Source organism: Sphaeramia orbicularis, chromosome 11 (genome assembly GCF_902148855.1).
Source record: "Sphaeramia orbicularis chromosome 11, fSphaOr1.1, whole genome shotgun sequence".
In the NCBI taxonomy this organism is placed as follows: Eukaryota; Metazoa; Chordata; class Actinopteri; order Kurtiformes; family Apogonidae; genus Sphaeramia; species Sphaeramia orbicularis.
In genome coordinates, this window is record NC_043967.1 from 51,290,751 (window position 1) to 51,306,187 (window position 15,437).

The 15,437-nt window shown below is 36.7% G+C and overlaps 1 protein-coding gene across 1 annotated transcript; it reads right to left on the bottom strand.

The window, feature by feature from the left end:
• Positions 1-3,170: 3,170 nt before the first annotated feature.
• daxx (death-domain associated protein) lies at positions 3,171-15,071 on the bottom strand. Its single transcript, XM_030147135.1, has 11 exons — positions 14,753-15,071; positions 13,954-14,210; positions 12,880-13,320; positions 11,876-12,007; positions 11,667-11,783; positions 10,998-11,229; positions 10,556-10,725; positions 8,031-8,175; positions 6,619-7,156; positions 5,990-6,125; positions 3,171-5,086 (listed from the first exon to the last, which is right to left on the bottom strand). The coding sequence occupies exons 2-11, from the start codon at positions 14,185-14,187 to the stop codon at positions 5,027-5,029; spliced, it is 2,205 nt and encodes a 734-aa protein (XP_030002995.1). The 5' UTR covers positions 14,188-14,210; positions 14,753-15,071; the 3' UTR covers positions 3,171-5,026.
• Positions 15,072-15,437: the final 366 nt, after the last annotated feature.

Sequence of the window (15,437 nt, forward strand, 5' to 3'; positions counted from 1 at the left end):
CATTAACCCATAAAGACCCAAACGTCCACCGGCGACTGAAAGCATCAACTGAACTAAAATATTTAATACCTGTTGATCCACTAATACTATCAAAATAACTGGTGTAAAATGCAGTCTGTTATCTTTTCATGGTCAGTTCAGAGGCTCCATAGTGAACATGGAAACACCGTCATCTTCTACAGCACAGGTGTCAAACATGCGGCCCGGGGGCCAAATCCGGCCCACCACAGGGTCCAGTTCGGCCCCTGGGATGAATCTGTGAAATGCAAAAATTACACTTTAGATATTAATCATTTTAGTTCAGGTTCCACATACAGACCAGTTTAATCTCAAGTGAGTCGGATCAGTAAAATACTATCATAATAACCCATAAATACTCATAACTCCACATTTTTCTGTGTAAATGCAACATTTTTCATGTAATTTTACTGTATTTACACTAAAACAAATGAACATTTCACAAAAACATGAATAACCTCAACAAATATAAACATTTTGAAATGTCTGAAGTGTAATTTTAACAATATTCTGCCTGTTATTAAATATTCTGTGTATTTGTAGATCCACTGTGATCTGTAAGTTGTAATTTACATGTTTAAACGATAAACTGAGACATAATATTGTTAAAATTGCACTTAGTTTTCTTAAGAAATTTCAGTTTGTTCATGTTATTCACATTGTTTTAAAGGATAGCTGGTAAATGTAAACATTTTCATCACATAATTTTACTTTTTTTGCTCTAAAACATAGAAGAAAATTTTGAGTCGACACTATTTATGTTATTATGTTACTATTTCACTGGTCCGGCCCACTTCAGATCAAATTTGGCTTAATGTGGCCCCTGAATGAAAATTAGTTTGACCCCCCTGTTCTACAACATTGATTGACCAGTAAAACATATAGTTTGATAAATGACAGAGGTTTGGGAACCCTTGTTTTTATGTTCAGTTATTGAGATCTGTGCTGAAAAAGTCAGTTTTTCTTCAGTTTTCTGTTGTAATAGAACCTTTAATTTGAGTTTTCATGAGCATCTAAATTAAATGTAATTAATTAAATATAGGATTTACTGTGAAAAATACAAAATACAGATGATAATATTATAATAAATGGTGATAAATCACTTAAAAAGGCTGACCTGAGAGAAAAAATCATTTGGGAACTGCCATAAAAGTAACTCTGGGTCTTTATGGGTTAAGGTCAGATCAGGGTTTAAGTGAAAGCAGTTTATTTCTGACCAAGTATCTACATTTTATTAAACTTTTAAATATGGGACCATAAGCGGAGTCAGACCATAAAGCGATGCTACCCGATCAGTCAAATGCACACTTTCTCTCACATTGTGTCTTATTTTAATGAGTTGTAGAAGAGCTAAACATTCCTTTATTCAGAAATGAAACTGTTGAAGGGTCTTTGTGAAGAGCTCCTGAAAACTAGACTGAGGAATTTTAATTATTTTTGTACATTCCAGAGACGACGTTACATAACTTCATACATGATTGACCAGCTGATTGTTTAAAGGTGATTATAGATAATGACAGTTGTCAATATACATTTTTATGTAAATTCCTGAGTGGTACTAATAATGTAATAAACAGCAGTGCATCGATATTCACCTCTGCCCTGTAATAAAATAATGGATTAATAAATTATTTGTTGCAAAATGACTTTGTCTGCTTTTTTTTTTTTTTTTTTATCTGTCCAAATCTCAAGATCTTGTGGTAATTTTTCATAACTTCTTTCACTGTGATTTAAAAAAAAAAAGAGAGAAAAAGCAAAACTGAAAAACTTAACTGGAAAATAAAACATTTTTTTAGTGGCTTTATTATTATTAAAGCCATAATGACTGGCATTTACTGGCTCTAGATGTCTAAAAAACTTAAATATTTTCCATATTTTTGCACCATTTGTTTGTCACTACAGATTCTTCACCATCATTTACAAAACTATTTTTCTGGATCTGAAATGAAAACCATTGTGACTCAGTTCAGAATGTGTATATCGGCTAAAATGTGACAAAATAAATGTGCACCATGTTTACTGACATTTTCACATGACTTTATACGGGGAAAAAACAGGGAAACCTGAGCAATACATTTCATTCAATCACAATTTCATGTATTAAAAACATGAAAAAGTTAAATAAATGCTGAGGCAGAGTTTACAGACTTAGCTAAACAAATAAATGCTAACTTTTCACAATGTATTTCAACTTATTCCTAATTATCTGAACAGGTGTCAGTTCTGATGGTAAATGCATGTGAATCTACTGCAGCAGGATCTAAACCACAGGTGTCAAACATGCGGCCCGGGGGCCAAAACCGGCCCGCCAAAGGGTCCAATTTGGCCCCTGGGATGAATTTGTGAAATGCAGAAATTACACAAACGATATTAAAATTCAAGGATGTTCGAATCATTTTAGGTCAATTCAATTTCAAGTGGGTCAGAACCAGTCAAATACTATCAGAATAACTTAGAAATAATGAAAACTACAAATTTTTCCTTTGTTGTAGTGTAAAAAAAAAAGTAAAATTACACAAAAATGTTTACAATTACAGACTAGCCTTTTGCAAAAAATGTGAAAAACCTGAAATTTCTTAAGAGAAGTACATGGAATTTTAACAATATTCTGCCTCTTACTAAATGTTTGTGTATTTGTAGATCCACTGTGATCTGTAAGTTGTGATGCATATGTATAAATCATAAAAATTAAGGTGTAATATTCTTAAAATTGCACTTACTTTTCTTAAGAATTTTCAGGTTGTTCATATTTGTTCATGTTATGTTCAAGTACGGTTCATAGATGTGAACATTTTCATTACGGAATTTGACTTTTTTCGCTCAAAAGCAGAGAAAAAAACAGGAGTTGACATTATTTATAAGTTGTTATTACTATTATTTATATTATTTTACTGGTCCGGCCCACTTTAGATCATATTAGGCTGTATGTGGCCCCTGAACTAACATGGGTTTGACACCCCTGATCTAAACAATTCAATATTCACAAGATTAAATAGCAAATTTAATTTTTAATTTTATTATTCAAGCAAGAACTAAAGTTATCTAGTTGTAACCAGCGACGCTCTCTGTGGGAGTTTACTCAATGAGAAACAAAACTGGTCACAACTGCCTTTAAGATCATCAGACGCATGTTTGGACCAAGAAGACGGTGCTTTACAAAATGTAGTTTTTATTTTCATATTATCAAAAATGACAAAGAAAAGATTCACAGTGAACAATAGATACTTCCTCTGCATAAACTCAGATACTGCAGGTCAGTACTGTCACAACCTCGAAAAGATCATTTACCCAGAAATATCATTTCACCCTGGAAATCAACACTTTAAATCAACATGAGCTCAGCTGCAAAAACAACAAAACCTCATCTCGTGAAAATGCGCAAACACAAAAAGCTGAAAAAACTAAATTCTATTTATTCTTGGGACGACACATAACACTGCCACTCATTAAATGTTGGAGCTCTGAGTGATCAGCTGTCCAACGGATTAAAAAAAACATGAATTTACTCTAAATATGCAACAGAAGTCTGCTAATGTAACACTGAAATTTAGACTACTTTTATTTCGAAATAAAAGTAAATCACTGTGCTGCGTTCTTTCTAATGCTGCTGATGTGCTGTGGAAGGTTTTGTTAAGATCTCTAACCAGAGTTAAGTTGAAATCTTAAAAAAAAAAAAAAAAAAAAAAAAAAAAGACAAAGTTTTCGTTTTAATGCAGTCGGAGAATAATTGTATTCATTTGATCCAAGACATCAGTGCCATCAGTCATAGGCCATTTTCAGACACAATCTATCCTTCAACATCTGAGCACTGCCGGTTCTAGTTCCTGTTTTAAAAATGGAGATATAATATAATAAAGTATTTGTGTGAATGGTAGGTGAAAAGATCCTTGGCTTCTGTAACTTAAGAGTTTTAAGACAAAATCTGAGCACTACAGCACAGAGGAATCATAGTAAAAATTTATTAGGAAACATTCATGGTTCGTTTCCATCTTTTTTTACAATTTCAATGTGAATGGATGAATTCGGATTTGCCGCCATTAAAGCGTCACCCTTTAGACATCTGTGTATTTATCTATCTGGAAAATCCAACAATCATATGATGAGCAGCAGCTACAGGTCAACGAAACCAAAAATAAAGCTTTATTTATTTTATACCTGAAAATAAAAATGTTTCTTAACATTAAGGAAAGAATTAAAACATGTCAATATTGTATTCAATCACAGCCGCAGTCCTCACACCGTTAACACCAGCATACACAGCACACAGCTCACTCACTCCATGGGGATCAGAAACGGCAACAGAATGTAGAACAATGTTATCCTAAAATTTATACAGACATTCCTTTCCTTCTCCCATATGACAAAATGTGTGACATATAAAAATGTAAACAAACTGGTGGTGTGCTGACCTCTGTCAGTCAGGTGCGTCTCCCCAGTCTACATTTTATTTTCTCAGGCACTAGAAGGGACCTAAACCAAATTAATGGAAGTTCAGGATTTAGGCCAGAGGACGCACATCCCAGAAGAAAATGCTTATCAGTGTCAACGTCACCTCTGAGCTGACGACAGGTATTAGTAAAGTTGCACTGTGAGCCTGGGAAAGACCAGGTTTGTCTGTTGGCTTCACCTAAAACACCTTTAGCTCCACCAACGAGGAGAAAAGGAAACTGATGTCCAACTGACATGAGCCAATGTCCACATGAGGAAAATAAAACCACCCTCTGGTGCACAAAAAAAACATCCTTTTAAGCATTTTAATTTATTACAAGAATACGTGTCTGCGTTTGTGTGGCAGCATGTCACTGAATGGCATACATAAGGATCCCTGTCATATATACTATACCTGGAAATGCCTGTAGCTTTTGTCATGATTATCTTTTTCAGCAGATTTGAGATTGGAAAAACCTGACAGACAGGAGGGTCCTTGGAGACTTCAGGAAATAACATCCTGAATATTTTAGAGATGAGAAAAAGTCTTCCAGTACGATGAGAGTTAAAATGTCAAACATCACTCTGAGTCTGACAGGACAATGACCTCCAGGGGGTCACACTGGGTGGCGACATTGACCTGGAAACAGAAACAGTGTGTAAGTCAACTTTACTAAGAGTTACACAATCCAATATGGCTGCCACTCTATGACATCACAAGATGCAAATTAGATGAGTAAATTTATATCCATCATAAACTTTGGGTCATACCCAATATTTTTCTCATTTACACTATGACTTTATCTCTAACCACCTCCAAGCTACAGCTTTTTGAAATCTTGGTCTTAAAAGGGTTAACTACCACTGGAGTAAAGCCTCGGTTAGAGCAGACTAGGCCTTAAACCTTATCAGCAGATAAAACATTCACAAAAAGACCACGGGTACATTTATCAGAAGGTCCACATAAACCAGATAAGACCAGAGTCAAGGAGAAGCTCAGCTGAAGTTATTTTTTTTTTAGTCAGTAGTGCGTTCACATAAATCCCATACAGGACTCTGCTGCTTTAGTCTCCATGTTTCCAGGTACAGTGGGGACCAGAAGACGACTCTAAACCAAGTGAGTGTCCAAGTAAAACCAAGTAAAGTGTTGTATGGTGCCAACAGCTAAAACTGCTGGAGTGAAATAAATCTATTTCATATCAATGCAACATTGACAAAAACGAAAACGAAGGGAATTTTATTCATAATTTTTATGTTTTAGTTAATTTTATAAGTACACAATACAGTTTCAGTTATCGTTTTTTTCTTTCAATTCTAGTTTTTATTTATTTCAGTTAACGAAAATGGTTTTTCAATTCTAGTTTTTGTCATTTCGTTAGTTTCCGTTAACGATAATAACCTTGGCTCAGACTTCAGGTTCAAGCCACAGTGGTTGTTCGGTTGGACTGCTACGCTGCCCTGCATTAACTCAGTATGTTTTTTGATAAATTAACCCGAACCCACCCGAGCCATGCATCACTACCAACTACATATGTGGTCCCACCTTGTTCTTCTTCGGTGGTGGTGTCGACTGAGAGCTGCTGACCAGGTCGTGCGTTGGAGTGTCGGCTCGGGTTGACTCTGCCTGCTGCGGGGAACCGTAGCAATAAACACCCATATCCAGAGTGATATCCGTCTCACTGAGGAGATGATTGGGGGGGTGGGGGGTTTACAGGAACAGGGGGAAAAGATAAATAATTTAAAAAAATACAAATAAATCATTCTACGTAATAATGTTGTCATTATCTATCAGGTTAACAACTGGAAATACAGCTGCAATTAATGATTTTATTTAACCGATTTATTATTAGGAGGAAAATTCACCTGCAAATATTTCTAAAATGACTTCACATCACCAAGACATAACTACTCTTTAACTACTCATTCCAACCTCTTCTATTCTATCAATAAAAATGCTGAATTATTTTATTGTAAGGTTTGTACAGTATTAATAGATCATCCTTAACATTAGAAAAGCTCCTGTATATTCTATTAACTACTAATCCTGTGCAATGTTTTCAACTCACTCTCAGACACAAACAAAAGTCGTAATTGCATTTTAAACGACCCTCTGTAATATGTGGGCCTATATTTTGTTCTCCTTATTCAAGCTGTAAATGTGTAAGTATTTACCTGTCATTTGTGATTATGTGCTTATGATTTTCAGCGGTCCCTGATGTCATATCCTCCCTCTTCCTCTTCTTGCTCCTTGTAGTTCTGGGGCTGGGAGGAGGTGATCTGCCGTTGGTCTGAGTATCAGATGGTTTTATGATCACTGTTGGTGCTAAGGGCACTGGCACTCCATTGGCTGCCATTGTGGAGGCATCCACGGTGCCCTCAGTGGCTTTACTGGTGGTCACGTGCACAACTGAAACTTGATTGGAGGAATCAACCGGCTCTTCTGCTCTTGCAGGGATACCATTAGACAACAGCCTCTGATCGTCAGTCTCCACAGGCTCTGATTGGCTGGGGCTGTCCATGGGGGAGGGCATGTCAGACAGTGGAGAGATGAGGCGCCTATTTAGAGGACCAGGTTTAGGACTGGGTTCACTTGTGACCACCTCTTCTTCATCTTTCACGCTTCCTTCTTCCTTCATAGAAACATTCCCTGACTCCTCATTGTCGTCGCCGTCACCAGCTTCATTACTGTCATCTTCATCACTCTCCTCATCTAAAGAACAGGGAGAATTAATACAATTAATCCCCTGTTTGGTTCTGCCACCCTCGACTGTTCACAGCCACTTACGATAAAACTTAATGTGGTTTAGGAATGAGCGATCTGGACAAGGGATCCGATCTAGATATTTTTCTTCAACCACAATCATGATGATTTGATCTGATCTTTCCTCTCAGTTTTGTGATGTAGAGTGTGGGAACAACCAAAGTGCTTATCTATTTGCACAATTAAACATATTACATTAAAAATACCAATATTTCTACTTATTCTACTACTGAAATATTGTACTTATCCTTAAAGTAATTGATTCAAACCTGGGTGTTCCCCATTAATTACCTTCACTGTTCAGCCGACTGTAGTTTCATAATGACAAATAAAAAAATAAAATAAAGCATTTTCATGAGAGCATAAAACATGTCTAAATGAAAGAATGTGTGTGAAGAAGAATTACTGTATGTCTGCAGCTCACAATGATATAACCTATTTTTCTATGTCAACAGCAGCAACAAAATATATTCCACAAACATCTAGATTAAAGTGGAATAAGTGAACACTTTTTGTGCTGACTTGACTAGTAAACTATCTACAATCACAAAGTTGTTGCAATCTTACCATGAATGAAAAGCTCGATGTAAAATACTGTATATTACTCTTTAACACAGCCCATATAAAATTATTATATACAAAATATTTAATTCCCAAATTTGTTCTTACTTTCAGAAATCATTATTACTCATCTTAAGGGATGCACTACGTTGTACAGAGAGAGAACATTTACAAATACTATCCTGAATTTACCTACCAAGACTGGATTTACCATGACTATAATGGAATGCAAATGCATAAACTGTATCTCAGTTATTCTGACCTGGTCCGTCCTGCTGAGTGCTGGCCTTTATCTCCTCCTCTATATCCGGGTCTGACGATTCATCCTCCTCATCGTCATCATCCTCTTCCTCCTGTTCTTCTTCTTCTTCCTCTTCAACTCCATTCATATTCTTACTTTTCTTACCCTGAAATTAAAATAAGAAATAAAATTAGATGACTAAAAAACAGACACTAAGCTTCACTTTGCATGTCAGCAGAACTTCATTTCCATCCCACTGTTTTTAACTTCAGCTGTTGTTTCTCATTTATACTTGTGTAATTTAACTTGCAAATACGAGGTTACTTTTATTTTCCTCGAGTTAAAAGACATGATGGGGGTATAATGCCAATAAAAGCTTGGATGATCTTTAAAATTCCTTTACACTCAGCAGGTTATTCCCAAACATAATAGGGCTTACATACACCACCACCCAAGCCAAATCACAGTAGAATCAATGTGGAGAGCTTCAAAACCAACAAACTGATTTTTCCCAAATACAGTCAGTCTGCACATAGGACTTATTTACAAAGTACTGTCTATAACCTTTTTTGGTGTTGTTAATTTATTATCTGCTCTAGCTTTACAAAATGTAAACAGATATGGTAGTAAAAATAGTCAGAAATTATGAGAAAAAATATAAACCTTTTCTTATGTGGTTAAATCTTGCACAAAATGGCTACATTACAATGAACAGACAATCCAACAGAAGCCTCAACAAGTCCCTTAGAAATGGCCTAAACTTCAGCGTTGAGCAACATCTAGTATTCAGTAATTCCACCTGGTCCTGGCTAACTGAACTCACCATCCAGATGCTATTCATACAACTGCTCTTCCCAATGGGACCTACTTCAGAAAAATCTGAACGGTGGTCAGAGACTTTTTTTTTTTTATCCCATTTGAATTGTATTCTGAACCACACATATTATGTTTGTCCTTTCAAAATATAATTTTATAGGTCAAGAAAGTTGCAGGTTGTGGTAAAGACAGCAAAGCTGCATTGTGTTGTGTGTGAAATGGCTCAGTTTACTGCATCTCCTGTCTCACATTAATACAAGTTGTGCTAAACTATAAAATGGACATTGTCTCAGCATACTTCCCTTTGTTCTTCTACTTTAAGTCTCATCACATTGAGCAGCACTGAACAGGCTGCAGAGATCGATGTGATGACATCACTACTGCAACTACTTTCAGTCTGCTTTAAGTAAGTAAGTAATTTATTCCTCCATTTAACAAAGCATGACATTTACATGCATACAGTTTGGATTTCTATATTAAACATGGGCGAAAAGGTGTAGGCAAAAGCAACAGCTTATTTATGCCTACCCTATTTACAAGAAGGAAAGTTGCAGAAACAAAACAAGATAACAAGATGGCAGTTTTAGACAATAATATAAACAAATAATATAATCTAAGCAAAATCTTATATTCATACTGATAATTGGCTTAGTTTATCCTGGTATTTTATGTTTATCGAATACCTTAGTTCAACAATTTTTTAACTAACTGCAATTTTCCAGATTTGTTAAATTATCATTAAAACATCATATGTGTAAATAATGCATAATTCAAAGGGTTAAAAAAAAACTATATAATTCAAAGGGTTAAAAAAAATTACCTGCCTCTTGCCAATGACAGCAGTACACTTTTTTTCCCAACTAGAGGGGGGTTTCTTTTACAAATATGAAAAAGATACTTTTCAAAAACAATGTAAAAAATATAATAATAATAAATTATGACTGAATCATTTCAACCCAAACCTTTTCAAAATCTTGCAGTGGTGTGTTCATGAGCTTACTGGAAGACCAACAGCTCAGGATACTTATACTGTGCATCTGCATGTAAAAAATGTATTAATGAGCTGAAATTATCCTTATGGAAACGCGTGTTAAAGGGTACCTGTAGTGACTTTTCATTGCTAGCTATTTCAAAAGATCACGCATAATACTAGTGGTTCTGTACAGTAACTTACGTTACAGCCCATTGTCAAGTATGTGCGAGTACTAAGTTGCTGCTCCGTCAGTCAGGCATGGTCAGACACATGTTGCCTCCTTCACGGGCTGCTCCAGCACCGGTAGTGACGCAGACTTGCTGGTTTGTCCGATTACCTGGGCTGCGATGGACTGGTCACTGACCCCATGCAGAAGACACCAGTCTAAGATGACACATTATCGGCCAGTGCTGGATCGCGTCCCTCGGACTATGGCGAAATGCTAAGCTTGCGGCTGCATAAAAATGAGCTTAAACGCGTACTTTCCACTTAATGTTGCTCACTGACTGCTGCTTTATTACTCACACTCATCACCCAGAAACAACGACAGGTATGTCACTTACAGCCGGCAATGGCTTCTCTCATAGGTGCTGCTGACACGCGCAATTCCCGTAATAAAAAGTCCAGTGTGGTGCATTTATGGGAATTTTTTTACTGAATTTGCACCTCTCTTGCTTATAAATAACACACAAAGCACAATTAATTTGTAAACATGACCAGTACAAGTATACTTTAAAACAACTTCTTGCTCTTATACCTCTTTGTCCTTTCGATCTTTCTGTGAATGTGCATTTCTCTCCCTCTCTTCTGTGTCCTCTTGTTTGACTGAATACTTGGTGATGACCTCCTCCAGACGGGAGAGAGCCAGTTCTCTGTTGGATCGCAGTTTTCGCTGCAGAGAGGGGTCAGAAAGAGCCGGATCTTTACCTTTAGAGAAGAGAGGACAACAAAGAGAAAGAACTGTAAATGATGGCAATAGATAAGAAAAAATACAATGAGAATGTACACCCTTCTACTTTGTTTTTTCTTTTTTTCTCCTCTGAAGTGACTGTTCTATTTGTTGCTTGTGCAACAAGCAATACTTGTGATCAACCTTGATAAACTAATTTTTCAACAGTAACCAGGCATTTTAAGTAGCTGTTCATGTGAGCAAAGACCCTTAGCACACAAAATAGAGTATTTCCCGCCCATTTCTTTACCAAGTTTGTACTCATCGGTGAGGTGTGACCCAAAGTTGTACACGAGGTCCAGGTGGCGTCTTTCCTGCATGCTGCTTGCGGTTTCCCTGAACGCCTCCTTAGCAATGTCGTTTTGCTGTTTTTTGCTCAGGCAGAGATTATGACGTTCTGTGGCACGCCGCACCTGGTGAAGGATGTCTGGGTAGTCGGGAGTGTTCTTCCGGGCATCTGGGCTGTTGATAAAACGCTCAATCTGAAAAAAGAAAAGATCCAGGCACTGGATTAAAAACATATCAAACTAGAAAAGCATTCGGAGAGCGCAGACCTCCGCCAAGGCAGATCAGCCCCCTGATCACCACCAAAATTTAATCATTTGTTCTTTGTGCCAGTATCAACATTTCCTGAAAATTTCATTAAAATCCATCCATAACTTTTTGAGTTATCTTGCTGACAAACCAACAAACCCCGATGAAAACATAACCTCCGCCATTCCTTGGCGGAGGTAAATATTCTGAATATTGAATCAAACAACTGCTCTGGCAGACACCTAACCCACATTCCTTATCTGACTCCACGTCAGGTATTTGGTTATAATTTTGTTTTTTTTTATAATCTTCTGCTTCTGTAATTGAGATAATTTCGAAGTAAATTTGGCATATCACCTCTGCACTGAATACATTAGAAGCTCACCTTCTTGTTGATCTCTGGATAACGAGTGCCCTTGTAGGTGATCTTATGTTCGATGACTCGGCCTGTTAATGTGCTGCAACCCTTAAGTTCACACAGCTTTTCATAAATCTTCATCATCTGAAAAAGAAAATAAAATAAAGAAAGGAGCATTGTAAGTGACCGGTGTCTTTCTTAAACCTGGTCTATTCATTACCATTGTGCTGCCTAACCTTGCGTTTGAGTGAGCTCTCCTGGATGTATAAAGAGTCCTCAGCTCCCATGTCATCCAAACTCAGTTCTGCCTCTTGCAGACGGTGGATCTCCTCATTATATACCTTCAGCAGGTTCTCCAGATACGCTATCTGAGAGCAGGTGGAAAATGACGTGGTTAGAAATGTTTGCCTATGCATTCTTCTCAACGTGATTTTGGGCAAAGACAAATGACTTGACAATAATTCAGATCTAAATTAGATGTTACCTGTCAGTGGTTTCTTTAATACCAACAAACAACAGTTTGTGTTGTCTCTGAAATATCTCAACAAGATTTTCAGACATGCCATTTCCTTACACAAGTTTTTACTTTTGTTAACAATGAAATGATTAAACTAGATGACTAAAGAATTTAAAGGCCAAAAATTATACTGCATAGTTCCTCCATAATCATACAGATTCCTAGGACAAAGGTTCTCTCCTATCAAGGAAATTCTAAGATAATTCTTAGAATTATGGTTGTAGTCTGAGAATTCTCCCAGAAGGCAAGAACATATCCTTGTCAAAAGAAAAGTTATTCATGAAGCATCTTAACCTTTAAAAGAAGTCTTAAAATGAGAGACTGTGACGGGGAAAGAAAACTTAAAAGGTCTAAGAGTTTTGTAAGCAAAAAAGAAAACAGAAGAAAGACAAGGAGGATGAGTTATAGTTAACAACTAACTAATAACAATTATTTGAATAAACCTAAAGCTACAGTGATTTTTTAAAATATACAGTTACTTAAATACATACAGTTTGACTCATATCTACTTCACATAAAAAAAACTATGAATCATACTACATAAACTGAAACAATAAAAACTTTCAGGGTTAGTCAGGTAGCTTTGTAGATCATATTTGATGAATTTCAGGCTTTCTTCCTACCTTATTCCTTGCCATCTTATTCAATACTAGATATTTTTAACATAAGTTGAGGCTGTATGCATAAAGATTCTGAGATGGCTCATAAGTGTTCAACACTAACCTGTTTCTTGAGCTTTCTTCTTGCCTTTTTGACTTCCTCCGCATCCTCCTCGTTGTCATCCTGCATCCCTGAGGTGGAAGGTTGTTCTTCCATCCCCTGTTGCACCCCGTCTTCTTCTGTCATCTTAGCTGTAGTCTTGTCCTCTTTTTTGAGTAGAGCAGAGGTAGACTGAAGAGAACCTGATGAGGTAGAAGGGCCAGGCTCTACTCTACTGAGGCTCTGTCTCCTCTTGCCACTATGCTGCCTGAGTACAGTGCACAGTTCATTAATATAGACAAAGGTTTTTGAGCGATTGGCCTGAGCACGAGTCAAACATCGTCCCAAAGTATTCCTAAACTCCACCGATGTCAAGAACTCAGGAGTGGCCTTGGCATGCTTGGTTTTGAGAAAAGATAAAACCTCAGGGCAGTCCTGTGTGAGAGGTGAACAGTGCTCCACAAACTGGGTAGAAGGGAGAAAGACAGTGAAAAAACAGTGGTGAGGAGTAAGACACAAGGCAACAGATGGAGGACATAGGATAAAAGCAGACCAAATAAAAAAATATATATATATGATGCAACATTTATATACGATTCAGGGTTTTTCTGTTTTACATTCAGCTTCAGTCTCATTTGTTATAGCTTTCCAATCTCTGTTAGATGACTTGTTTTTGAAGAGTTCCATTATGTCCAACAGACCAAAACAAAATGCGTGTTCAACACACTGTTTTCAAATTTAACATTTCTCCAACATAATCGTCACTCATTAAGCTGTACTATTCCCAGAGTACTTTTTATGCCAGTCATCATCAGACGAAAAAGTAAAGCTCAAAGGCATGATACAAAGGTACAAAGGTATGATACAAAGATAAAAATGTATCAGCATTAGTACCAATAACAAAATCACAGTAACAACACTACTGCTGTTTTCAAAGATGACTTTTTGAAGTATGATTGTTTAGAAAATACTCATTCACTGCTTAGTGATGATATTTGAGTTAAATAATTGAGATCTGGTGTGAAAGATAAATTTATTTTTTAGGAAATAACTGTCTGCCTAGGCTACTGGACACAAAACTCCATAATAAACGCTTACCTCAGTGAACAGTCTCTCATTTTCTGCCTGCAAAACATGTGTCTTCTTCTTTGCAGTTGCAAAAGGTGACTCTGTAATGTGAGTAGGAGCTGGTTGCTGAGCGTTGAGTTGTGAAAATTTTTTGGCTTGATGGTTAGAGGATGAGGTGGAGGCAGAGCAGGAAGGCTGAGGACTCTCCTCTTCATCATCAAGGACTATGATCTTATCTGCCATTGAAGAAGGGGCTACTGCCATCTGAAATAGTAATTTTTTTCGGCCTTCAGAAAACACAAAAGGTGGAGATGATCAGTGCAAGTACAAGATAGATTAAAAACAGTCAACCCCCCCCCCCCCCCAAAAAAAAAAAAAAAACAGCAAGCTGAAACCATGACATCAGGCAACATGAAATGTGCCCTGCTCTATTATTTAGAAGTATGATTTTTCGATACAAACACCAATCTGATACCATATATATTTCATATATCGTTTTGGACTATCTATACATTTTTAGCATAAAGGCATAACATAACGTACACTAACATTTCTCCTATATTTAAGAGCAAATAACTCATTTAACATTAGTATTAGGTTAAATGTTCAGTGCTGACACACAAACAAATCTAAAGATGACCAAGTTACTAGGATGGCCAAAAGAGTAAAAATAGAAAATGCAAAGAACACATCAGCTAACACGAAAATGTGAAACCACCGGCTACGTCTTCCTACTTTTAACAGGACATTACAGTCCAAGGCACATTAAAGAAGAAAACGTTTACTCAGATTTACAAAAAAACAACAACTATGAATCACGTATACAAACCTCTTGATTATGAGCCGTTTCTCGTGAAAATAAAATAGGATAAATGTCCAATACGACGCATTACTAAAATTCTAAATATTCAAGTTAGCTAACAATAACATTAGCTAGCTAGTTAGCGTGGAGACTTTGCTACTAAAGAATACGAGGCAGGAAAAAAACTCCAATTCGTTTTTGTTGCGTATCGACGTAAGAAGTAAACGCCTCATATACTGTTCAAGTTCTTACTTTTAAGAAGCCTTCCTATTTATCAAAAATTGCTTGCTAACTGTATTACACTGTCGACACTACATCGAAAGTAAGCCCGCTAAAGTCCTGTCAGCTCCGACGTCTCTGATTGGTTGAGAGACGGGAGAGGTTTAGTAAAGTCGACGTTCATTGGATAACGTTCACTATGTCGCTTATCAAGTATTTTATCGATCGTCTTTTTCAAAACACTAGCGATGAGTTGTTTGCTACACGTATTCACATTTTTTTTCTTTATGTCACAGCATACGTTTTGTACTAACATTAAATAAACCGTACAAAATGCCCATTCTAACCGATTCAAACTAACAAAAGAAAACCGGCGTCCGCTACGTAGTTTTATTTTGAAAGATATTCTATAGTTCCCTGTGAAACACGCTTCCTATTTTGTGTACATTTGCATTATTTGTGATGCTGCTGTCGAACTTTCACACGGAAATAC

Bases quoted from the DNA above. Each gene is read 5' to 3' on its own strand.
- daxx (XM_030147135.1), bottom strand. From the start codon at position 14,187: ATGGCAGTAGCCCCTTCTTCAATGGCAGATAAGATCATAGTCCTTGAT. The intron at 11,230-11,666 runs GTGAGCTTCTAA...TTCTTTTTTCAG, and splicing joins ATCCAGAGATCAACAAGAAG to ATTGAGCGTTTTATCAACAG. The intron at 6,126-6,618 runs GTAAATACTTAC...TCATCTCCTCAG, and splicing joins CACATAATCACAAATGACAG to TGAGACGGATATCACTCTGG.